This window comes from Rosa chinensis, chromosome 5 (genome assembly GCF_002994745.2).
Source record: "Rosa chinensis cultivar Old Blush chromosome 5, RchiOBHm-V2, whole genome shotgun sequence".
NCBI classification, from domain to species: Eukaryota; Viridiplantae; Streptophyta; class Magnoliopsida; order Rosales; family Rosaceae; genus Rosa; species Rosa chinensis.
In genome coordinates, this window is record NC_037092.1 from 20,768,606 (window position 1) to 20,794,016 (window position 25,411).

At 39.8% G+C, this 25,411-nt stretch overlaps 2 protein-coding genes, 2 long non-coding RNA genes and 1 pseudogene across 4 annotated transcripts; 4 read left to right on the forward strand and 1 right to left on the reverse strand.

Moving 5' to 3' along the window:
• The first annotated feature begins 429 nt into the window (after positions 1–429).
• Positions 430–1,913, forward strand: LOC112166869 (stemmadenine O-acetyltransferase). The gene is made up of 2 exons (XM_024303793.2): positions 430–975; positions 1,064–1,913. Exons 1-2 carry the CDS (start codon positions 430–432, stop codon positions 1,823–1,825), a joined length of 1,308 nt encoding a protein of 435 aa, XP_024159561.1. The 3' UTR covers positions 1,826–1,913.
• Positions 1,914–3,142: 1,229 nt separating this feature from the next.
• LOC112203398 (BAHD acyltransferase At5g47980) lies at positions 3,143–4,501 on the forward strand. Its single transcript, XM_024344371.1, has one exon. It carries the CDS (start codon positions 3,143–3,145, stop codon positions 4,499–4,501), a length of 1,359 nt encoding a protein of 452 aa, XP_024200139.1.
• Positions 4,502–13,929: 9,428 nt separating this feature from the next.
• On the reverse strand, positions 13,930–21,592 carry LOC112165695 (annotated as a pseudogene).
• Positions 15,932–16,964, forward strand: LOC112165697. Its single transcript, XR_002922926.2, has 4 exons — positions 15,932–16,046; positions 16,378–16,436; positions 16,746–16,801; positions 16,897–16,964. It is a non-coding gene; the product is annotated as an uncharacterized LOC112165697 (long non-coding RNA).
• On the forward strand, positions 17,939–19,965 carry LOC121049503. The gene is made up of 4 exons (XR_005800524.1): positions 17,939–18,090; positions 18,185–18,423; positions 19,365–19,459; positions 19,784–19,965. It is a non-coding gene; the product is annotated as an uncharacterized LOC121049503 (long non-coding RNA).
• Positions 21,593–25,411: the final 3,819 nt, after the last annotated feature.

Consider the following 25,411-nt stretch of genomic DNA (forward strand, 5'->3'; position numbering starts at 1 on the left):
ACTTGAGCAATAATTCGACCAAAAAATTTGATTAAGCTGATGGATGCAAGTGGTGGAGATGGCATAGAAACACGCTTGGCTTTGAAATAAATAGACATTGCCATATTTGAAAACAATGAGGAGCTGCTAGCACATGCCTTTTTAAACCTTTCTGTCATTACTTAGTACCTGAAAGTCTGAAACAAAAAGCCTCTTGTGGTTCTGAGATGATGTTTTGATACTAGTAGTCTCTGTTTCAACTCTGTTTCTCAATTTGACAGAACTTTAAACAATGGACTGGTGTGCATATTTTTCCATTCAACCTTAGAACTTGTAGACTAAGCAGATAAAATACCATTTCCGAACCATATGGTCAAGTTTTCAGACTGAGCAAATCGGCTCTTATATATACCAGGTTTCATTGTTTAGGAACTAACTCAAGCAGTTGAGATGGATACACAGATGAAGGTTGAAATCATTGAGAGGAAAATAATTAAGCCATCCTCCCCAACTCCTCATCATCTTAGAAATTTTGAGCTGTCATTTTTCGATCAGATGGCAATTACAATTTACACTCCACTCCTTCTCTTCTTTCCAAATACTACTTCTAGTAAGCTTGAAATATGTGAGCATCTAGCAGAATCATTAGGTAAAACTCTCACTCACTTCTACCCTTTAGCAGGAAGAATTAAAGGTAATACAGTGGTCGAATGTAATGATGATGGAGCTGAATTTGTCAAAGCGAAAGTCACCTGTTCCTTATCAGATTTTCTAGAAAAACCAGAAGCCGAGATATTAGAACAGTTCCTTCCAGCTGAGATTTTATCCAAGGAGGCAGGGACTGGTCCTTTGCTTCTTGTGCAAGTCAACTTGTTCGAGTGTGGTGGAATGGCAATTGGGTTTAGCATTTCACATAAGATTGCTGATGCCTCCACACTGTCCACATTCATCAATTGCTGGGCTCAAGTAACAAATACAACCAGTACTGATAGTGAGGTATGTATCATGACTCTTCTTATATTTGGTAGTTATTCATGTTTCTAACATTCAAAAAAATTATTTCTGAAATTTCTACTTGTTATAGGTAATGCTTCCAGAATTTGGTTCGGCATCTCTCTTTCCACCACAAGATTTCTCTAATGACTCACAGCCACCAGCCCGAGTATACTCCAAAAAGAACATCAATATAACAAGGAGGTATGTGTTTGATGCCTCAAACATTTCTGCTCTACAATCTAAAGTGGCTAGTTCAGCTGTGCCACAACCTACACGTGTAGAAGCGATTTCAGCACTCATTTGGAAATGTGCAGTCGAAGCATCGACATCAAAATCAGGATCTCAAAGGCCATCAGTGTTCAGCCAAGATGTGAACTTGCGTAAAAGGGTTGTGCCTCCCTTGCCTGAAAATTTTGCTGGGAATGTTGTAGGTTTTTATAGATCAAAGGCTGAAGTTGAAGACGGTACTATTGTGGCCATAGATCTAAAAGACTTGGTTTCTAAATTCAGGGAAGGGATTGAAAACTATGCTGCTATAACAAAAACCATATTTGGTTCTGATGAAGCATGGCAAGGGATCAAAGATAAGTACAAGAACCTGAAAAAAAGTGATGACGTGGAGTTCTACAGCTGCACAAGTTGGTGTAGGTTTCCTTTTTATGAAGCAGATTTTGGATGGGGAAAGCCAAAATGGGTGAGCATTGCTAGTGTTTCAATTGAAAATATTATTGTTTTGTTGGATAAGAATGGAATAGAAGCATGGTTGACTATGAACCAAGAAAACATGGCCTTATTTGAGAGCAGTACAGAGCTGCTTGCATATGCTTCTGTAAATCCAAGTGTTAGGTGACACATGACAACAAAACACGGCCTTATTCGCTAGCTTTTTTGTTTTCTTCATGCATTTGATCTTTGTCTTTGTACCCTGGAAGTGTAATAACAAAATTGCCAAATATATATATATATAGAGTTTCCATTTGAATTAATGTTGATTCGTTTATCCCTGAAATTCCAAAACAACAACGTTGTTGAACATAAGCACAAGATTAACACCAAAATAATTGCTATTTGTAGCGGCTCTTATTCCAAAAAGAGGGTGTACAATTATTGAGTAGGCAAGCTTTTAAATAGATCCAATTTGAGATGAATTATTGAGGCTTTTTCCATATTTTCAATACCATTAGTCAAATGGCCAGCAACCTATAGTACGGAGAAGTTGTAAATATTCATAGTGTTTTTTAAAAGAGAAAAGAGCTGGACACCATCTCTTATCGTATCCTTTTGGTCTTCATATTAAAAGTCTAGTCTGTGGTTTAAGGATACGGCCATGATAAAACGCTCATAATTTATTGCTTACTGATCAACATTAGAAGAATAACTTGATCATCTATATTGGAAAGCTAATTAATTATTACATGGTGAATAATATATACAACACACAGATCAGAAGAAACTGATTAAAAAGAGATGGAGGAAATTATTTAAGAGATCTGAAATCGTTTTTGATTTTTTGGTATCTTCTCGAATTAAAAATATTTTAACTCAGTCCCTAATCTTCCTTATTCCTTAAAGCACTTTTCTAAAGATCTTCTCAGTGAAAATAAATTAATCAAACTTGAGATTATTGAGTCATCAGTATTAAATAAACAAAAATGCATATCATCATGAAAATGGTAGCTGTTGCAGAAGCCATCCATTTGTTCGATAGTTTTGAATAACTAAATAATATCCGATTTGGTTGATTGTTTTGCTAAGTTGATCTTTATAGGGTTTCAAAAGTGTCTAATTACCATCATAACATTACAAGCGTAATTCATGCTATTCTTATTCATTTCTACTGTTCTCGACTGTGAGTGCGACATATACCAATACCAATATAGTCAGATTCTGATGGCCGGCCTATTTGAAACCTTACCTACTTGCCTCTGGTGGCTTTCCGACATTATCATAGCCTTGAATTTTACTGTGTACGTGCACCAATGTGTTCCCGCCATGGCAGCACCTTCTGGTAACTTTTTGACCTTTAATTACCAGCCTGTATGGCATCATTAACACGTTTCTCGTTTCTACAGTTTTTTATATATAACACGTGCTCTGTTACTTTCTCTTCATATGCTCAAATCAAAACGCACACTACATCTCTCCGTTGTGTTTGTGTGAATCTGAGATGATGAAGTTTGAGGTAATCAGAAGTGAAACCATTAAGCCATCTTCTCCAACCCCCCATTATCTCAAACACTTCAAGCTTTCCCTTTTAGACCAACTTGCTCCTGTTGCTTATGAGCCCTTGGTTCTCTTCTACCTCTACAATGATCGTGACGTTACATTCACACCTGCAAAGAGATCCCTCTGGATGAAGAAGTCACTGTCCGAAACTCTGACTCGTTTCTACCCTTTTGCTGGAAGAATCAAAGAAAACATCTCAATCGAATGCTTCGATGATGGTGTTGACTATGTGGAAGCTCGTGTCCATGGCCTTCTCTCCACCCTTTTAGCACAACCTGATGCCGAGGCACTGAGGCAGCTCCTTCCGGTAGAGATTGAGTCCCCGAAAGCAGGGACCGGGCCTCTGCTTCTTGTTCAGGAGAACTTTTTTGATTGTGGTGGATTGGCAATTGGTGTGTGCATGTCACGTAAATTGGGTGATGCAGCCTCACTGAACACATTCATTATGTCATGGGCTGCTAGTGCTCTTGGATTTAGTCAAGCACTGCTTCCTGATTTCAACGCCTCATTTCGGTTCCCACCAATGGATTGTTCCTCTGCCCACAACCCTGCTGTGGATCATATCATCGAGAAGAGAACGAATGGCTGTGTCACAAAGAGGTTTGTGTTTTATGCATCAAAGATTGGCGCCCTTCAGACTAAAGCAGCCAGTGCAAATGTGAAACAGCCCACGAATTCCGAAGCTGTCACAGCTCTCATTTGGAGATGTGCAGTGGCTGCAGCCTCAAGATCAAGCTTACTGCACAAGTCTCCTCCTAAGCTCTCTGTGTTGTCCCAATCCGTGGATATTCGCAAAAGGGTCGTGCCGCCTTTGTCTGATGACTCTATAGGGAACCTTGTGGGATACTTTGCTGCACAGGCAAATGAGAGTGAGTTGGAGCTGCAAGGCTTGGTTGCTCAACTAAGGAAAGGGCTCAAAGAGGCGAGCAACTATTGTGCCGAAAGACTTAAAGGGAGTGATGGATCTCGGGTGATTATCGAATCTTTCAAAGAGTCAGATGATTTCATCCATAGAGATGACATTATGAACTTTCATGTCTGCACAGGTTTGAGTGATTATAAGGTATTGTATGAGGTGAATTTTGGGTGGGGAAGGCCAATTTGGGTAAGTAATATTCCTAGTGGTTTAAACAGAAATGTAGCATCATTGGTGAGCACAAGAGAGGATGATGGAACAGAGGCTTGGGTGACTTTGAGTGAGGGAGACATGGCAACTTTTGAACAGAACCAGGAGCTTCTTGAATTTGCTGTGGTGAATCCAAGTGTCTTGGAACCCATTGCATTGAAGTCTGCTCTCTAAATTTGTGATTGATGTCGTTGGTTCTTGTTGAGCATCCAACCTTGGTCTTGGAACATGAATCTAGCTGTCAACAGAATCTTCCTGTCTATCTCTATCACCACATTAGATGAGAATTATCAAACTATATGTAACCGAGATGAGAATTATCAAACTATATGTAACCGTGTCGCCTTGAATCCACTTTAGAACGAGGCAAAAACAGATTATGTAGCTCAAAATATGTTCTATACTCGATGTTAAACAAATTATGTAAGTGACTATTTTTGAGACTATTACATGACAGTGGAATGAGTAGCATACTGATTGATATGCTCTTTTCTTTGCATGCCTTAAAATACTATGTTTCCATCTACCACAACCCAAAAGAAAACCCCAAATTCCTCTGTCAGGTGGCAGGAACTGCTCCAAATTTAAAAAAAGAAAGAAAAAAGTACAATTCAAATAAAAGAGAAAGAAAAAAAAGTACAATTTTTTTTTTTTTTTTGAGAAAATAAACCATCTATTAATAACCAAACAGGTTACATATCATTGGATCCAACGAGAGGGACAAACATGAGCTAAAAAAGCTCAACCCTAACCCAATTTAACCTATAACCAGAATGTATAACGATACGACCCCGCCACCACCATTTAGATGAACTGTTTCTACCAGTTCGGACACCGCGTCCCAAAACAACCAGACCACGTGTAAGGGTGATTCACCATCAGCTGATAACCAGAAAGCACCAACAAACGCCTAGAAACACCAAAACAACCAAGACACCAAACAAAGACAACGACACTACCTAGAAACACCCAAACCCTCGCTCAAAAGAGGAGGGACTTATTTAAATAGTACAACAAAAAACCAAACAAGGAAAAACTAAGCAAACCGAAAGCAAAAGACCACCAGAGAGACCCAAGAACAAAAGCCCAAAAGGGTCACCAAAGAGATCACTCAGGCCCATCTTCTTGGTTTGGACCAGTCCACCACTCCTCCCAGACCTGTCATGCACCACAGTACGGCCACGTTCCTGTCAACCACATCGCCGAGTCGCCATGATCTGCACCGCTGCACCATCTCCGCAATCCAAACCGCCGAGCCATGCTGGCGCAACCTGCATCACCAGGGAAACGCCATCCCCGAGCCAGGCCTCGCAATCCCTATCGCCGTTGAGCAAGACCCATGGCGCCGTCGATCGAAGAAGCCATCTGCGAGGATCAGTAAATCAACCTATGCCGCACGACCATCGCCTCGCCACCATCCCAGCCAAACCATCTGACGAACCGGAGAGAATCCCTTAGACGAAATCCTTGGGCAGTAGATCTCCTGTTCGGCAGCAACCCCAAGACGATGGCGAGCAATAATTGCAAGCGGAGAGACCGGCCTAGGGTTTCTGAGAGAGAAAACGTCAAGAAAGCACAATCAATTAAAAAAAAAAAAAACCCGAAAATCTTTCTTCACCACCGCAGCCCCTAGCCCGACTAGCCAAACCATCACCACTGCTTGCCCCGCGCGCGCCTCTGAGCCCCCTGCTGCTCGCTACGCTCCCGTGCACTTGCAGCCCTGCACCGCTGCGCTGCTGTCCCTACAGCCTTGCCGCAACCCAGCTAGCACTGCTAGCCTTTGGACCACTCGCCCCCGCGCACCAAGGAGCCATCCCCGGCCTTCCTACCTTCTATAGCCCACGCAAACAACCATCTTCACAGCTACTATACATCACCGAGCCCACCTAGTCCTACCAATTCGACTTACATCAACTACAAGTTCAAGAATCAAGGTTTCAAGCTTCAAACTAATCAAGTAAGTTTTTATAATTAAAGTTCCCGCTTTTCCGTACTTTAATTTCTCATTCTTTTTCTTCGGGGACTTGCAACCTCCCTTCTTCTTCATCCCATCTTTCTTATAACGTGGGTTCGATTCTTGAAAAGCAGAATCGTGGGGATTCACACTATTAACAAACTAAGAGCGTTCGTAAGACTTTGGACTAAGAGCGTCCGCAAGCATCGATTTATGACCATATTAAACATCATTATTTCAGTCTAATCCAATTATTCTTGGGAATCGATTTCTTGGTAGCATAGCTTGGAAATCTTATTATTTAGTTGTCGTGGAAGTTTTAACACCGAAACTAATATATTTCTTCTTCTTATTTCAGGATGTCGAAGCCAAAGCTTGTCTTTCCTATCCTTGACTCAACTGGCTCGGAATATCATAGTTGGGTCACGGACATTGAGAACCACCTCACTTCAAAATGGATCTTACCTGTAATTCAGGCACCAAACCCTGCGCTTATTTTTGAGCGTTCAGCTACAAATAATGCTATTACTCTCATCTTGATGAGACGCCACATGGATAAATCACTCCGATTGGAGTACATGGCAATCAAGGATGCTAGGGAATTATGGGTTGCGCTAGAAGAGCGTTTTGGTAATGTCAAGGACACCCTCCTCCCCGACTTGAAAGTTCAATGGAGCAATCTACTATTCGCTGACTTCAAGTCCGTAGCTGAATATAATTCAGAAGTTCTGCCCCTCAAAACTATGTTGGGATTCTGTGGACAACCCGTCACAGAGCAAGAGCTAATTGAGAAAACTCTCTCCACCTTCCCCGTCTCAGCAATTTTGCTATCAAAGCAATATCGAACCGAATACAATACTGGATGGATCACGAGGTTCCATCAGCTAATTAACGTTATGTCTGTAGCTGAAAAACATGATAATATCCTCGTGAAGAATTATAATTCAAGGCCTATAGGAACTTAGAGCGTTCAAGAGGCGAATTATAATAATGCACCCAAAGGAGGGCGCAAGGAGCGGAACCCTAAAAATAAGGGACACAACAGACATTTTGGTCCATATAACCGCCCTTCAAAGGAAGGTAATCTTTAGAATGAAGGACGAACACGTGGCAACACATGACAACGTGGGAGAGGAGGCCGTGGGGCTCCAGGAAGTGGTGGAGCCGCCCAAGGCCGTGGGAATGGCGCCAACTCCTCTAGGAGATGCCACCCAAGTGCAAACAATGCACCTCAATTAAAGGGAGGCAATCACAATGACATGTGTCATTGATGTGGATCAAGTGAGCATTGGTTCAAGCAATGCAATGCAAACAAACAATTAACTGCGCATTACAAGGCATATAGAGACTTTAGAGAGCATGAAGCCTATCTTGCCGAAGAAGAAGAAGATGGTGATGATGCCAACGTCAATCTCACCATAGCGGACTTCAAATCTGACAAAGAATTGCACAAGGATGCTGCAGATTTTGATTAGTGTAGTCCTTTATTTATTTTCCAAGAATTATGTAATGGCAATATGCCTTAGTCAATAAATGACAATTTGTACCAACTCTTTCTCATGTGGCGCATCTAATTAAGTATGATGTCTAGGAAAGTAATTGAGATTAGTGGTATTTAAGAGAGCCTCGCTCCACCGACATCTCTCTACTTCCCTGGTCATATTTGATTGGAGTTACCAAACGAATAGAGTGACTACGATTTGTCTAAATTTGATTTTTATTTTGGATTAGACTTTGGAAACTTTGATGTAATCATTGGCTATTATTAATAAAGTCTCGATTTATTTTATTCAATGTCTTGGACATATTTTTAATTTCGAACTTTATTATTTTTCAGTATGTTTCCCGGAGAGCTAGAATGCCTCGTGGATAGTGTAACTACACATACCATCCTTCGAAATAGGCAACTATTTCTATGGATGACGCCTTCTCGATCTTCCGTGACTACGATGGCTGAATCATCTAAATTGATTCATGGTAGAGGACTAGCCCAATTTATGTTCCCGACGACACAATTTTAAATGTCACCGAAGCTCTTTATGCTCCTAGGGCAGGAAGAACCCTATTGAGCTTCAAAGATATAAGAGCCAATGGTTTTCATATGGAAACATATTGTGAGAATGGATAAGAGTTCCTTTGCATCACCTCTAATGACTATGGACATAAAAGAGTCTTAGAAAAACTTATGTGTCGATCTAGTGGGTTGTATGCAACCACTATTTGAATAATTGAATCCAATCATGTTATGAGAGATGATTTATGGGATTCCGACACATATAGGCTTTGGCATGACCGTTTGGGACATCCAGGTCGTGATATGATGATCCGTATATTAAAGATTTCGCACGGACATCCATTTTTCAGAACGAAAAGAAGTAAAAATCAGATTTTGGACCCTAAAAGAGCCCCTGCTCCTCACGGCGCCGTTCACCCCTAAAACCAGCCATCTTTGGCCGGCGCCGCTGTCCACGTGCGGCCTCAGGGTGGCATTGACACCAGCAATGCTCTTTTGTCTCCAACTTTCACTTCTATAGTCAATTGTGACTTCGTGGCTCAACCAAAATCCTCATTGGTTGTTTCTAAAGCCCATCATTCGTTCTGCAAACCCTGCTCTTTAGCAAAATTAGGATCGAGACCACCTATGCAAAGGACACTAAAGAAAATATACCATTCTTGCAAAGAATCCAAGGTGATATTTGTGGACCTATTCAACCACTATGCGGACCATTTAGATATTTTATTGTGTTGGTTGATGCATCGACACGCTGGTCACATGTCATGCTTTTGTGTCCACAAGGAACGCTGCATTTGCTAAACTCCTAGCCCAAATTATTAAGTTACGGGCTCACCACCTTGATCATCCTATTAAGTCTATAAGATTAGACAACGCTGGGGAGTTTACATCAAAGACTTTTGATGATTATTGCATGTCCATCGGGATTGAAGTTGAACATCCCGTTCCTCATGTTCACACCCAAAATGGTCTAACAGAAGCAGCCATTAAACGACTACAAATGGTTGCTAGGGCATTGGTAATGCGCACCAATCTCTCTATTTCTGCTTGGGGCTATGCAATATTGCATGCAGCTGTGCTTATTCGTCTGAGGCCTACTGCCACTCAGCCCTTCTCTACGTCCCAGATGGTAACTGGGTATGAGCCTGATGTCTCACACTTACCCATATTTAGGTGTGCAGTTTATGTGCCAATTGCACCCCTACAGCGCGCCAAAATGGGTCCTCAACGACGATTAGACATTTATGTTGGATATGATTCTCCAACAATTGTCCGCTACTTAGCAGTGCCGGCCCTGAGCCTAGGCGAAGCAGGCCCAGGCCTAGGGCCTCAGATTTCAGGGGGCCTAAAAAATAATAATATTTATGTTGGACTGCAATTTAAAAAAAAAAAAAAAGCTAAAGAAACAAAAGACACGGAGTGAGGACGCTTTATTTCAAGTTGGGTTATTCTTCTCCTCTACTCGATTCCAAGAGGTCTCCTCCTCCCTCTTGACAGCCCTAAATCTCTCTCTCTTCTCCACTTCCCTCTCTCTTATCTCCTCCACCCATGACCCACCCTTGCTCACTGCTCTCGTCCAACACCTCCAAGCTCTGCTTTGCACGTCTCTCTCTTCTCCGCCTCCCTCTCTCTCATCTCTTCCCTCTTGTTTTGGTTTAAAGGAGGACAGAGAAACTAGATCTATGTTTCTCTCTCCTCTGACACCCACTTCCTGTCACCACCGTGACTCACCTTCACCACCACGGACCTCACGGACCTCCGACGAGTTCAACGCAGCCTCCTTGACATCCGACAGCAACCCATGCGCCGACGCCTGGTAGGACAATATCTGATTTGGGCACCCATAGCACCCTCTCATCGTCTCCGCCTCCCTCACGACCTCAAATCCACCGTCCATTTCCTCACATCCATGGGCTTCTCCGCCCCCGAGTTCCGCCGCCTCGTTGGCCCAGAGTGCTCGCCTCCAGCGTCAAGCAACGCTTCCTCCCAACCCACACCGCCTTCCCTCTTCTCTGTGCCGTCGAGCTCTTCCTCCGCCTCTGCCGCCGCCCTGGAAATTGGCCAGCGATGACACGCTTTGCTTCTTTTCTTTTACTTTTTGTTTATCACATACTGTTTTGTTTTTATTTAATTTTGCTTGTCAAGTTTCTGGTACTGACTCTTTTTGCAGGATCTCATTCCTTTTGCTTTGTGTTTTACTTGTCTTCATTTATATAACTGTTGTGGGTTTTCATTTTGATGGCTGCAGGAGCTTTCAAATCTTTGCAAGCAATAAGATTTGCAATTTTACTTGTTCCAAAACACCGTACTAGCAACACTCCTCCAGTCCACCAAAACCGCCAACCGCCGTCGTCCACCACCCACATCACCACATCTTTAGGGATTCAATTGTTGAATTTGTTGGCCTCGAATTTTTTTCCGCCTTGAGCCTCCAAACTCACAGGGCCGGCCCTGCTACTTAGAACCCTTGACAGACGATCTCTTTACCGCTAGATTTGCGGATTGTCACTTCGATGAGATAGTCTTCCCGTCGTTAGGGGGAGATAAGAACATAAATGTTCCACAAGAACGACAGGAATTGTCATGGTCTGTCCCCACTCTGTCTCATCTTGATCCCCGAACCGTACAGTCCGAAATTGAAGTGCGGAGAATTCTCAATCTTCAGAACGTAGCAGAATCGATGCCTGATGCATTTTCTGATATCGCTAAAGTGACGAGATCACACATACCTGCTGCAAAAGTGCCTGCAAGGATTGATATCCCTAAAATTAGAGGACATGACGCCATCTCAAAGGCAACTGAGCATGGCGCCAACGTCCCCTCTCACAATGATGGTGAAGTTGTGGCTAGGTGCACGGCTCTTGCCAGGAAGCGCTGGAGGCCCATAGGTTCGATGGATTCTTGCCCAAGAAAGAAAGCGAGTTTGGCACAAAATAATCCATTAATTATCGATGTAAATAATCCATCTAATGAGAATATTCCGGTTTATGGTTATGTCCAAGAGACATCATTAGGAGACGCTACAATGTCATAACCAATTCCAGAGAATAGAGAGATCTCCATGAATTACACTAGTGTACATGTGATGATATATAGAAATTCTATGGCAATTGATGATGCATTTGCATAGCATGTTGCAAAAGGAATTATATAATATGATGATATCGAACCTTGCTCTGTCGAAGAATGTCAACGAAGAGCGGATTGGCCTAAATGGAAAGATGCGATCCAGGCTGAATTGGATTCACTAGCAAAGCGACAGGTATTTGGGCCCATAACGCAGACACCCCCAGATATAAAACCTGTTGGCCATAAATGGGTCTTTGTTAGAAAGCATAATGAGAAAAATGAGGTGGTTAGATATAAAGCCGGCCTCGTGGCGCAAGGTTTCTCATAACGCCCTGGAATCGACTACGAGGAGACATATTCTCCCGTAATGGACGTTATAACGTTCCGCTACCTTATTAGTTTGGTAGTTTCCGAAAAACTTGACATGCAGCTTATGGATGTGGTTACAGCATATCTCTATGGGGATCTAGATTCAGAGATATATATGAGGGTTCCAGATGGACTTCAATTACCCAAATCAAGTGGCTCTAAACCACAGAGCGTGTTTTCAATAAGATTAAAACGCTCACTATATGGATTAAAACAATCCGAACGGATGTGGTATAACCGTCTAAGTGACTACTTGATTGGGAAGGGATATATTAATGATGAAATATGCCCATGCATGTTCATTAAAAGAACAAGTTCCGGATTTGCAATCGTAGCAGTTTATGTCGATGACATGAACCTAATTGGAACTCTGAATGAGTTAAAGGAAACTGGTACATATTTGAAATCCGAATTTGAGATGAAAGATCTTGGGAAAACACGGTTTTGTCTCGGTTTAGAACTCGAGCACCGTAGTGATGAGATTTTGGTCCATCAGTCTGCATATACTCAGAAAATTCTAAGGCGCTTTAATAAAGATAAAGCAAAGCCTGTGAGTACTCCCATGATTGGCCGTAGTTTTTAGCCTGGAAAAGATCCGTTTCGTCTAAAGGATGAGGATGAAGAATCATTAGAGGCCGAAGTGCCCTATTTGAGTGCAATAGGCTCATTATTGTACTTAGCTCAATGCACAAGACCAGACATCTCCTTCGCAGTGAACTTGTTAGCTCGACATAGCTTTGCGCCAACACGCTGCCATTGGATTGGTGTAAAGACAACCTTTCAATACCTACGAGGTACAATTGATATGAGCCTATTCTATCCCTACAGAGAGAAAAGGAATGATGGATATTTGGGATCGGACCCCAAGTGGCAAAATGCCACCATCCAAGGGTTGGCCGCCACCACTGTCCATGGTGGCCGGCGTCTCCCTACTCCCCTCCATCAAAACGACAACGATGTTTTGATGAGTTTTGCTGATGTAGGGTACCTCTCTGATCCTCACAAAGGTAGCTCCCAAACGGGTTATGACTTTACCATGGGAAGCACTGCGATATCTTGGAGGTCTATGAAATAGACCCTTGTTGCTACTTCCTCAAATCATGCAGAGATTATTGCTCTACATGAAGCTGTGCGTGAATGCATATGGCTAAGGTCTGTAATTAGACATATTCAAGGAAGTTGTGGTTTGAAGTCTACCACAGATGAACCTACATGCATTTATGAGGATAATGCAACTTGTATTGAGCAAATGAAGTTATGTTTCATCAAGGGCGACAACACCAAGCATATATCGCCCAAGTTCTTTTATAATCAGCAACAACAATCACTTCTAAAGATTGAAGTGAATCAAATCCGATCAAAGGATAATGTAGCGGACTTATTCACTAAGTCGTTACTAAATCCACCTTCGAGAAACATGTGAAGAGCATCGGATTGAGAAAATTATCCGAACTCCCATGATTGTAGCAATCAGGGGGAGATATCGGCATCAGGGGGAGTTATGATGCCTACATGTTCAATCTCGAAGTGAAGGACGTGTTGTACTCTTTTTCTCCTCCTCGAAGTAGTTTTTATCCCACAGAGTTTTTCACTCGAGCAAGGTTTTTAACGAGTCAACGGATGAAACGTCACCACCAAGTTTGAGTGGCACAAGGGGGAGTGTTGAAGGAAAATCGACTTAGTGTGCCTTATCAAACTAGGAGTAGTAATAGGAGAGAATGTTCTAGAATTCCTAGTTCTATTCGGATTAGATTTCCTTGTAACATTAGAACATGTACTTTATAATCCCTATATATAGGGCTCCTACTCTCAATAATGATATACAACTCTCTCATCAATCTCTCTCGAATTCTCTTTTACTTAAACAAAATGAACAACTTCGTGTCATTGTTTCCCAGATACAAGGTTCAAGTCAAGTTGACAAACACATTCAAAAGATGAAATAGTATATGGAGCATTAACACCTGCCAGAATGATAATCTACCTAGACTCCAACAATGTAATGGTGAAATTATTTTCTGAAAACGGGTAATGCATCATCGATGGTGATTCAGGTAGACTCCGTTCTGAGTAAAAACCAGGCTGCTTTGGTGGAGGCAAGGTTACCTCATTGCTCAACGTGACAACTTTTGACATGTTTGGTCTCGATCTCTTCAGGTCTTCGTTGCACACATAAAAGTCCCACATGAAGACACCTTAATACTTCCGATATGGTGCATGAATCACGTAACGACACCTTAATACTTCCGATATGGTGCATGAATCACGTAACGTCTTATCAATTAATTCCAGTTGTTTATCTTGCATCCACAGTGTCCATGCCTTTCAAGCAAATGAAACATATGTTAGTAGGATCGAAACCATATCTACTCCTCGATGTGAATAACTAATAAAGCATTGTTACATCCCATCTATACTTCAATATGGGACCATTAATGTAAAATAGTCTATACTTACATGTCCAAGAAGGTTATGATGGTGATCTGCATGACAGAATCCCCTGTTCCTTTCCCTACTCAATATCTCTAATAGTACTACTCCAAAGCTAAATACATCAGATTTCATAGAGAAAATTTCATCTATTGCATATTCAGGAGCCATATAACCACTGCAAAATGAAGTCGTTAGGAATTTCAGAAACACCACTATGTAAAATGTTGACATCCACAATTCTAGGCGTACTTACTATGTTCCAGCCACTATGTTTGTTTTGGATCGGCTTTCATCACCGCCAAATGTTTTTGCCAGGCCAAAGTCTGAAATCTTTGGGTGCATATTACTATCGAGCAAAATATTGCTAGCTTTCATATCTCTATGGATCATCCTTAATGTAGAGTCTTGGTGAAGATATAGGAGCCCTCGAGCAATTCCATCAATAATGTTGAAGCACTTGGGCCAGTCGAGCAACTTCTTTCTTTCTTGGTCTGAGAAAAGAAAAGAAAATAAGCATGTTAATAGCTCAATCTGGCATTATATCCTACTAGAATAAACTAGCATTGAATTTGGACTTTGGAGAAGTTCATACCAAAAATAAAGAAGTCCAAGCTTCTATTGGTCAAGAATTCGTATATTAACATTTTCTCATTGTCCTCAGTGCAACAACCCAGAAGCTTTACAAGATTGCGGTGCTGAAGTCCAGCTATTAGTATAACTTCGTTTTTGAACTCTCTTACTCCCTGTCCAGAATTCTTAGACAACCTCTTTACTGCAATTTCCTTTCCTCCTATTAATGTGCCCTATGGATAATCATCCAGAAAGGTGTCCATAAATGTTTTTATCACATGATAGCTCATTTTGGTTACATAAAATTATGTTACCTTGAACACTGGTCCAAAACCACCTTCTCCCAGCTTGTTGCTGCTTGAAAAGTCATTGGTGGCGTTACCGATTGTTGTCAAGTCAATTGTTGGCAACTCCATGTCTTCCCCGTCTTCCCCAAGGTAACCTTTCTTGTAGTTTCTCCAGACTTCTGAAACAGAAGACATATCTTCACTCATGAATAACAAGATTTGAAGAGCTCCACTATCAAAATCAAATAGACCAATACAAACCACCTTCTCTGATGCATTCATAGTCTACTTTATTTTGGTTTTGGTACAAAAATATCTCAAATATGCATTCCAAATAATCAGAGTCCATTTCTGAGAGTTTACCTTGATTGCTGAGTTTCTTCCTCTGTCTATACAAGAGCAATCCAATGATTAATAGTCCCATGAGGAAAACTGTGCAGCTGAGAATAATAAAAGCTAGCTTTTTCTTGTTCAACTTGTTCATTTCCTCAGTATGACCTGAAAGACCGCAACTTTCATAGTTCAACAGAAGTATCTCATATTATAGCTGATATTCATTCTCTAACAAACTCATTTTAACCATATTATACTATATATAAAAGATGAGTTCACTGTTCATTCCTCGTTACTGTTCATTCATAGGATAAAAGACTATTATGCCCTCATATGGATTTTTTTCACGCCTCTGCCACTTACCTATTTTTTTACTCTCTCCTCCTCGGTTCCTCCAGAAGCCTCCAGAACTCTTTCCTTCCTCCTGCTTCCTAAACCGCCTCCTTCACTCTCTCAGACGACTGGCTCCTCAACTGCGGCTCTTCCTCCAACGCCACCTTCTTCAGCCGTTTCTTCATTGGAGATTTCAATTTCAGGTCGGGTGTTGTCTCCACAGGCTGGCCTATTTCAATCAGGAACAACAAAATCCCACCTTCAAACTCACTCTTCTTACCACACAGCAAGAGTGTTCACAACTGCTTCAACCCTTCAAGCTATAGTTTAAGCATCAAGAAAATCGGAACTCACTTGGTAAGTTTTCATTCGTCACCATTTTCGGTTGAGGGTTTTGATTCGGTTGAAAACCCTTTGTTTTCTTTGTTGAAAACCGTTGTGGGTTTTAGTTTTCTTGGCTATTGCTTATGTATGTGTGTGAAAGTTTGAATCTTTGGGGATCTTTGATTGAGATGTGCTCGAATTTTGATTGAGATTGGAGATGGATGGGGTTTTAGTTGGTAAATCTGAAATTTTTCTTTCAAGTAGGTGTTCTATTTGATTTATATATATGTGATTTTGTATGATTACATGCTTGACTTTGCGATTGATTTGAGAATTTCATTGTTGTTCTGTTTGCCTTTGGCAGGTTTGATGCGAAAAAGTGTGCAACTGATTGTTTCGGCGCTGTTCCTTTGTCTGTTGAAGGTGGGTATTTTAATTAGCGGTTTCAGTTGTGGTTAGGTTTTAAGTTATTTAAGTTTCTATGTTTTAGAGGTGTTTGTGCTTAAAAGAAAGATCAAAGTCAGTAAATCTTGCGTTCTTGGTTAGTTGAATTGATGGTTTTTGATGTGGATAAGTTTTTATTTATTTGGGTTTCTATGTTTTACGTGTGTTTTTTCTGTGTTTTATGGTAAGAGGTATCAAAAGTCTTTTTATTTGTTTCTTTGTTTAAGGAAAACAGTCCGAATCTAATTGTTGTCTTCATGATAACATTTGCTTCTTACTTCTCAACAGCTCCCACAGTTAGAATCTGTTCCTCAGTTGACAGTACAAACTTCTGTGGAAAACAGGTAAAAGATTTTTCAATCTTTAATGAAAAGCTCTTTAGTTTACTTTTGCGTCAATTTTTACATAGCACTTTCCATCTAACATCAAACTTTCTCAGTTTCTCTTATGCAGATTCTATTTGTTCCCCGATTTCATATCTGGATAGGTCACTGCTGCTATTTCAAGGTATAGCTATCAATTTTCGTCATTTCCAATCAATTACTAACTTCTATATCAATTGTCTTTATCTTCATATTATCCAGTTCCTATTTTTGTAAACTAATCATGATAACTTCTGAATACTCATGAAAAATATTCCTATTGGTCTTTGATACGTGAATATAAAAAATTATAGAACAATCATTTTTCTTGGTCAGCAGTTTACTTTCCTCTTTATACATGAACAATTTATATATAAAGTCTTCATTTTTAGTTATTATGCAGTTCAAATTAATACCTTCATTCAACAGTTGCGTATATTTGTTCTCCTTTGTCTGTTTCTTTCCTTTTATTTAACAACACTATTTGTACGATCTCTGTTATAGTCATTTTGAATTCTAAAGTAATGGTGACTGATAAGGTTGTAAGTTTCTGTTGATGTGAGAGTTTGTTTATAGTGAATTGTTCTTCATCAATCGTGTGTTTGATTTGTTGTCATATATGAAATTCATTCAAGTCTTTCAGTTTTGGATTGTACCAAAAAAAAAGAAAGTAAAAACTGGGTTCTGGGTGGTTAGTCAATTTGTCTTGAAAATTGAGGTTTGATTGAACAATACTCTTGAAGTGATTTGACAGAAAACCACACTAACAGAAACTTCCAAAAGACTTTAGACACTCTTAAGCAGATATTACTGTTGTAGTGGTTTTTAACTTTCAGAGTTAATTTTTATGTGTAGTTTATGTTCAGAAGTTTCTGGTGATCTATTTATCGGTTTAAATTTGTCTTTCTGAGCTATCCTTTTAGTACAAGGCAGTATGATATATTTGTTGTGTTTTCTGAATGGATCATCTTCGGGGTTGTTTTAGCTAAAGTAGCTATTATTACAATTTGCTATTACAATGTTTACAGCTCAAATGTCCGTTGATTGATTCTTATGTATATTCTTCAACTTTGATCACTTCCAGTTAATTATATTTACATTCTTTTTCCTACATTCAGTTTCCAGAGATGATCAGACGCACATTAATCTGTGAAATAAGAGCTTTTCAAATCAATTTTCAAATCAAGATTCGTGTTTTCAGAATCTGGAGACCAAGGAAGTACAACAATGAGATGTACAATGGTCTCCATTATGTGTTAGTTGATAAAGAGGTAACTTTTTTACAAATTGTTTAAAATCAATTCAATTTGAAATACATTTGAATCATCAACCTTATTACTGATCCTTCAATTTAATTGAACACAGGGAAATACGATTCATGCTATAATTGATGAATCTGATTATCCTTATGTGTTGTCATGATGGAACAAGGACAGATCTATGACATCACCCATTTCTCCAAACGGAGACACGTATCCAAATACAAAGTTGTAGATCATGATGCTCAGCTGTATTTCAAAGAGTCAACGAAATTCGAACCAGTGGAACATACGTTGCCTCCAATTCCGCAGTATGCATTTCATCTTCTTGATTTTAATTAAAAGGTAATTAAAATATTCAATTTATTTCATCTGGTTTCCACTTATATTTACATACCATTAAATAATAACTCAGTTTGATGATGTTTGTTTGGAAGTTATTCACTACACGACAGTTTGTTTTTATTTGAAAATGTTTGCGTTATTTATGCTAAGCACTTTTGTTCTGCATATACTCTTTACTTTAGTGTTGATGTGTTCGAATACAGCTTTTTGGAGCGGTCTCCTATTGAAATAGATGTCTCTGCTTTCTGAATCTTGGTTGATAACTAAATCAATGCTCCCACATCTATTTAGTTTCTATTTCATAAAACTACAGAATTTGAATGGACTTATACATGAGTATGTTTATCTTATGCTCAATCTCATATTTTCCAGCTATTTACACTAGCATTTGTGTTTAATATATAAGCAAAACTGTCCACGCTTCCCATTTTCCATTGATATCGATATCAAGCTTTCTGATATTGTGCACAAAATTGAATGATAACAGATCAGATTGTTGCTTCATCTGCGAAGGATCTAATTAAATGATAATTCATTATGTTCTAAGTTCGAACAGATTGATCAAAATAATTGGTATAATGCTATTTTATATAAATCAAGAAATGAAGCACAGATTACGCTCTTCTTTATATATTTTCTCTGTTCATGTTTCAATGCATTGTCTAAAACTAGGCTATGGTTCCATGTTTTACGATATTTCAGACTTTGACATCAGTATAGAGCTTTCTCTTTGTTTCTGCCATCAAGTAATCACTAAAGCAATGTTGGTTTTTGTTCTAATGCTATTACATGTTTTGCTGATAGTCATGCTTTATCTATTACATTACACAGATATAGCTAATCCAATTTGGTAATCTTATATGTTGTTTCACTAACAATATACTAATAACATCTGCTATAGATACATTATTTCTATGAACTTTCCAACTTTTCCTTCACAGGTATGAAAAAGTTGCACTTGAGTACTGATGTTGGTCAACCTGAGTTTAGTCGTCCTGAGTTTTCTCTGTCCGTCTGCTACACGAAGTTACTCCAGGTAATTATTATTGTTGTTATTATTATTATTATTATTATTATTATTATTATTATTTTTCCTTCATATAGTGTGGACTGCATATCTTTCTTGACATGGTTTTTAACTTGAAACTGGATTGCTTATGATTTTTACTACTGCAGTGGACCTATTCTGTATAATAGATTACTGTTTTTCTAAATGCATTTTAAAACTGAGACAGGTTCATCAAATTTTTGGTTACTCCATCAAAAGGTCTTTGTGGATATTGTTATCTAATATGGAAATACTGTCGTATTTAGTCAAGCAATTTTTCTATTAATATGCTTTTTGATGTCAATGTTTTAGACCGAAGCTGAAAAAGCATCAAGTATTATGCGGATCATCCTGAAGAAATCAACAAAGCTTCCAAAAACGAAGGCTCAACTATCCGGGTCTTAGGATCCAAAATTAGAATGTTGTATAACATTTGGAACTTAGTAACTCAAGTTACAACCAGATTCTGCATGCTTCTCAAAAATGTTCCGCCACCAACTGTAACGAACTGCAATAATGAAAACTCCCATTTCAAGTTTATGGAAAACAATTATCGTTACAATTTTCACATCCCGCGGCAAAGCGCGGACACTCTTGCTAGTTTTTTGTCATTGAAGACAAAGCAGCATGGCATCCCTAGAAACAATTATTATTTCTAGTAGTCATGGGATTACTTCAAAGTGAGTAAATCACTAAATGTTTTTGTCAGATATGGCAGACGGGAAAATGCCCTCCCTTCTACTTGAGGCACAATGGCACAGAGAAGGGAGAAGATTTCCCTAAGACAATATACTGTGACAACATTATTGGTTATTGTGAAAAGATCAAACCAAGTGAATTTGAAAAGCTACCTAGTTCTGAAGCAGCCATACGTATATAGAGGTCTTGACCACCACCAGGAGTGAATTCTTTTATGTCAATGAGGTTCTCAAACCAAAGCAAGCAGCCACTTCCTCCATCCCTGATATCTGTATTTGCATATGCCGTACATGAGCAGTTTTCCAAACATAAAACCTTGCACTCCTCAAGGCTCATGCTTGTATCAAACCAAGAAGAAGATGTGTCTGGCAACTTCAACCTAGTGAAATTTAAGACGCCATCTTCACTGCAACATCAACCTAGTGAAATTTAAGATGTGTCTACTCACTGCAGGTAATTGGTCTTGCGAACACACCCATTAGACCAATTACCTGCATTCCAATCATTTGGAGATTTTGGTACAAATCCCTGCAAGGCTGCAAGCATGCACAGATGGGAGAGGTATTGATATTGCCCCTCGTATATGCGCCACACAAGGCATAACTATCACACTATCTGCTAGAACTGTAGAGGAAAGTTCCCAAATATGTGTTTGGTCGACCCATGCAAATCGCTGGGCAGTACCTAGGGGACTCAACACATATCTCGAGAACAATGATCTGTTTATGAGTTTGTACTCAGAATAGACCTCATCCTTATTCAACACAAATTGAAACCCAGATGGTGAGTTTGGTTCTGGTGGACTAGGATATCCATATCCTGTTACATGAAAGCCGTTCCATGACCCTCCTCTACTCTGTATCTTAGCTCCCTTCATAAAAAATTTGTGGGAAACCACGAAGATCCATCCGTACTGAAAACTCTCCTGGAGCAGGATCTTCTGTGCTCTTCCAAGAATAGACATAACTCTCTAAACCGGTAACTAAGTTCCAACCAAGCTTCATTTCAGGTAGGAGTGTATCAGAAGGATAATCAAAACTCTGCCACAAGAAGTTATCAGGGTTGGTTTCATTTTCATCTTTCACAACAAGATTTCCCGAATCCAAGAGCTGTGATACAGGATTCTCTGCAGTTTTTGAGGAATTGGATGACCATACTAAACTGTTCGAGCTATTGAGAAGGACAAGATCTCCTTGATCAGTCAGCTTTTAAATGCCTGAAGAATCATGAAGAGGTGTTTCTCTGTTGGCTACCCACACAATAGTCACATTAGAATTAACATACCATATCCCCAAGTATCTGCCTTTCACTTCACCAGGGCTAAAGAATCCCAGTTCAAAGCTCCCACCTGCTGAAACTAGAGTTTCACCGGCCATCTCTAATATATTGACTTGGAGTCAGAGTGTCTATTGTGTTTGAACTTGAGGTAAAAAAAGATTGATATGGATTGATTTTTTAGCTTTGCACTTACTAATTTTTTTCATTGCTCATAGGAAGGAGAATAAGAATGAGCACACAAAAAGGCTTCTAAACACTTGCATTGATATCTGATCGGAATGTGAATGTTTCCTAGAATAGAAGTGATACATGATGTATGCAAAGAAGTTGGAACTGAAAAATGGAAAATCACAAGCTTTTGATTGGTCTATTAGCTTGGCATGGTGTCTCTCCCATCTTCACCTGGGGATGTTGCATTCTTCAAATTGATTTAACAATTACAGATTACATCAAGCCAAGCCTGGAAAACTAAATCAATATCCTTGAATACTAACAATGCTAAACCCATATGGTCTAAATTGCCAATCAAATAGATTTATTTATATAGCCAGTCAATCAAATAAATAATTCTGATGAACCATGTTTAGTCTCTGATTCACATAGTGGTGATCAGTTGACAACTACCAATAGGCCCTTCATTTCTCTTTCAAGTGTTTATTTAAATGGTTTTTTGTTACTCTTCTTTAATGACCAGCACATTTGTTTAGAAAACTTGGTCCGGAAAGAAACTCATAAACTAAAAGACATGTTGATGCACGAGCAGCACCAGAGAAAGACTGATGGAAATTCATAGTTGATTATAGATTACTAAAATTCCAGAAGTGGATAGCCAAGAAGCCTTACAGTCATTGCAGAACTGTCATAGAAACTCACATGATAAAGACCTCTTTGCCATCTGCCATGAAAGTTTCACCAAGGAATTTACCTATCAAATTACGAAATGAAAATAGCATTGAAGCAATAAATAATATGATTTCGAATCTCCCCACCGATGTATAATCTCACCTGACTTGGATTCTGGAAAATTTCATTGTAATTCTAGCTGTTGACAAATCGCATATCACCTGATCGATCAAATTCCCGAACCACAGTTGCATGCATGGACCGTGCGGTGGTGGTCCACGGTGACATGGGTTCTTCTTCATGGAGAAATCAGAAATGATCGAGGAATATCTGATCAAGTTCTTTTGAGTAGAAGAAAGAGAACTTTACTCCTAATGCAGGAGGATTCAGAGCAACGACGTGCACTTGCATTAAAGTGTACCAACATGAATGAGATGGTTGAGTTATATCAAATACACCTTTTTTTTTTTTTTGTGTGATCGGGATATCAAATACACTTTTGTTCAAATAAATCCAGAATATGTGTCTGACCCAAACTCTAGGTTACTTGCCCTACTTGTAATAGAGTTTGTATTAGAGATAATCTCGGAGAATCTTAGTAGATATCCAATCAATGTACGATTATGTTTTCATGTACAACTCTATCTCTATGCTTATAATCCTTTATATAAAGAGGCCCATATTATCAATGAAAACACAACTCAATTATCTCCCAATTTCAGTTTTCCTAAAACATGTTATCAGCACAAAGCCCTAACCCTGAAACCCTAAAATCGTAGCCTTCAAACCCTAGCAACCATCGACCCCCAGCTTAAAGCTCTCAATCCAAGGAACTCAGAACCGGTGGCAGAACTATCGGAAATGGCCGGAAAAGTACAAAATTGGCCCTCCAAGAAGAAAAAAAAAGGATCCCTACACGGTTCACAAGCTTCCAGACCGCCTTTCACCGTCAAACTTGGCCAACATCACCACCTAGACCCCAGGCTCCAGGAACAAGAACCACCACCCCAACAACCGGCCACAAAGTGACCGGATTGGCAGCAACTCCGCCAGCAAAAGAAGAAAAACAAACAGAAAGAGCAAAAAAAAAGGGAAGCTGCCCGTTAGCCCACTCCTCAGACTCGGCCCACTGATGCCCCAGGCCTTCTACTCTTGGCCCACTCCTTAGACACGACCCACTTCCAAATAAAAAAATTAAAAAAAAAACACATGCGCGCTAGACTACTCCTCAGTGGGCCTGGGTCGAAGCAAGAAAAAAGAAGAAGAGGGAAACAAGCTTGGCCGAAGCAAAAGAAAAAAAGGGAGAAGGGCAGCCCACTAGCCAACCTCCGGCCACCGGCCACTTTTCGGCGACTTTTTAGGAGAGATTTCCTGCGACTTTTTCCGGCAACTTTCCGATGATTTTTCCAGCGACTTTTCGATCACTATTTCGAGGTACTTTTTACTAAAGTTCCATTTTTGAGTTTTTTCAATTTCTCTTCTTTTTAATGGGGACTTGCAAACTCCTTTCTTCTACCCCCCTTTCTTCTTCATAGGGGAGACTAAAAGCCAAACTGTGGGGGTTTGTGCTCACTCCAAGCTTGGAGCTTGTAGAGTCCTCCAAACTTGAGTTTGTTGAGAAGTTATGATCGACCACAAACACATCATTGTTTCGATCTACTCCAATACCTTTTGGAATCAGATTTCTTAGGAGTAACTATGCTCATAAATCCTTAATTTCTTGGGAGCGATTACGCTCATAAGTTTTATATGTTTTCGTGGTAGCCTTTTTCACTCCGAAACTAACCCTTTTTCTTGTTCTCTTTCAGGATGAGTAACTTGAACAAACAGGGTGAACATTGGGAACAACTGGCTATGGATATCACAAGTGAGTCCGTGATGTCCGCCAGCATCTCAAGGCCTATGGATTCCTGGATATGATTCTCGAACCTAGCTAGGACGTGCTAACTGTTAAGCATGCTCAAGCTTTGGAAGCATATAGAATAGCTTTGGAGGCAAATAAGGAGAAAACCATCATCCTAATGACTCGTCATATGGATGATTCGCTCTAGTACGAGTATATGAACAAAGAAGACCCTAGAAGGTTGTGGGTCTCACTCAAAGAAAGATTTGACAACGTTCGTGACTCACTGCTTCCTGAACTAGAAGTGAGATGGCATAACCTCTGCTTCTGTGATTTCAAGTCAGTTATTGACTACAACTCGGAAGCACTTCGCATTAAATCCTTAATGGAATTTTGCGGAAAAGATATCACAAATGCGATGTTGATTGAGAAGACTCTCGCTACCTTCCCTGTCTCTGCATTGATGGTTGCTAAGAACTATCGAATCGATGTTACTACATGATGGATCACAAGGTTTCATGAGTTCATTGGAGCTATGAATGTCGCTAAAAAGCATGACAACATCCTTGTGAAGAACTATAATTTGAGACCCGTGGGAACATAGCATATTCCAGAGTCCAATTATAGTCACGCCCCTAAGGGAGGGCGCCAAGAGCGAAACCCTAAATCTAGGGACAATTCTGGACATTTTGGTCCATATTCTCGCTTTAATGAGGATGGTAACCGCCAACACTAAAAGCCATCCAAATGACACTTTCAAAGCGCCTCAATTAGTGGAGTCTGAGCACAGAGATGAATGTACCCGATGTGGAGTATCTGGTCATTGGGCACACATTTGTAGAGGTTGTGAAGAAATCGTCACCGCCTACAAAGCATATTGTGAAGCAAGAGAAGCTCACTATGTGGAACAAGAAGATCAAGAAAATGATCTAGAGTGAAGGGTTGAAGACTTCAAATTTGGTTGGGATCAATAGATCGCCAATTATGTTTAAGTCTTTATTTTTCCAAGAGATGTAATAGGCAAATGCCATATATTTTGTAGTAAATGCCATTGATTTAGTTTTTCTTCACGTAGGCTCATCCAAAATAAGTATGATGTCTAGGAAGGTTTCGAGATAAGTGTTACTTAAGTAAGCTTTGCTTCACCGACATCTCTCTACTCACCTGGTCATATTTATTTTGGAGTTACCAAAAGAAGTCAAACTACTATCATTGTTTTGCATGAGCTTGCATTTTAGATTAGATTTTCTTTAGTCAAAGAGACAATGATGTAACTC

Excerpts from the sequence above, each read along its gene's own strand:
- LOC112166869 (XM_024303793.2), top strand. The coding sequence starts at position 430 with ATGGATACACAGATGAAGGTTGAAATCATTGAGAGGAAAATAATTAAG. Across the intron at positions 976-1,063 it reads CAACCAGTACTGATAGTGAG|GTAATGCTTCCAGAATTTGG; the intron begins GTATGTATCATG and ends TACTTGTTATAG.
- LOC112203398 (XM_024344371.1), top strand. The coding sequence starts at position 3,143 with ATGATGAAGTTTGAGGTAATCAGAAGTGAAACCATTAAGCCATCTTCT.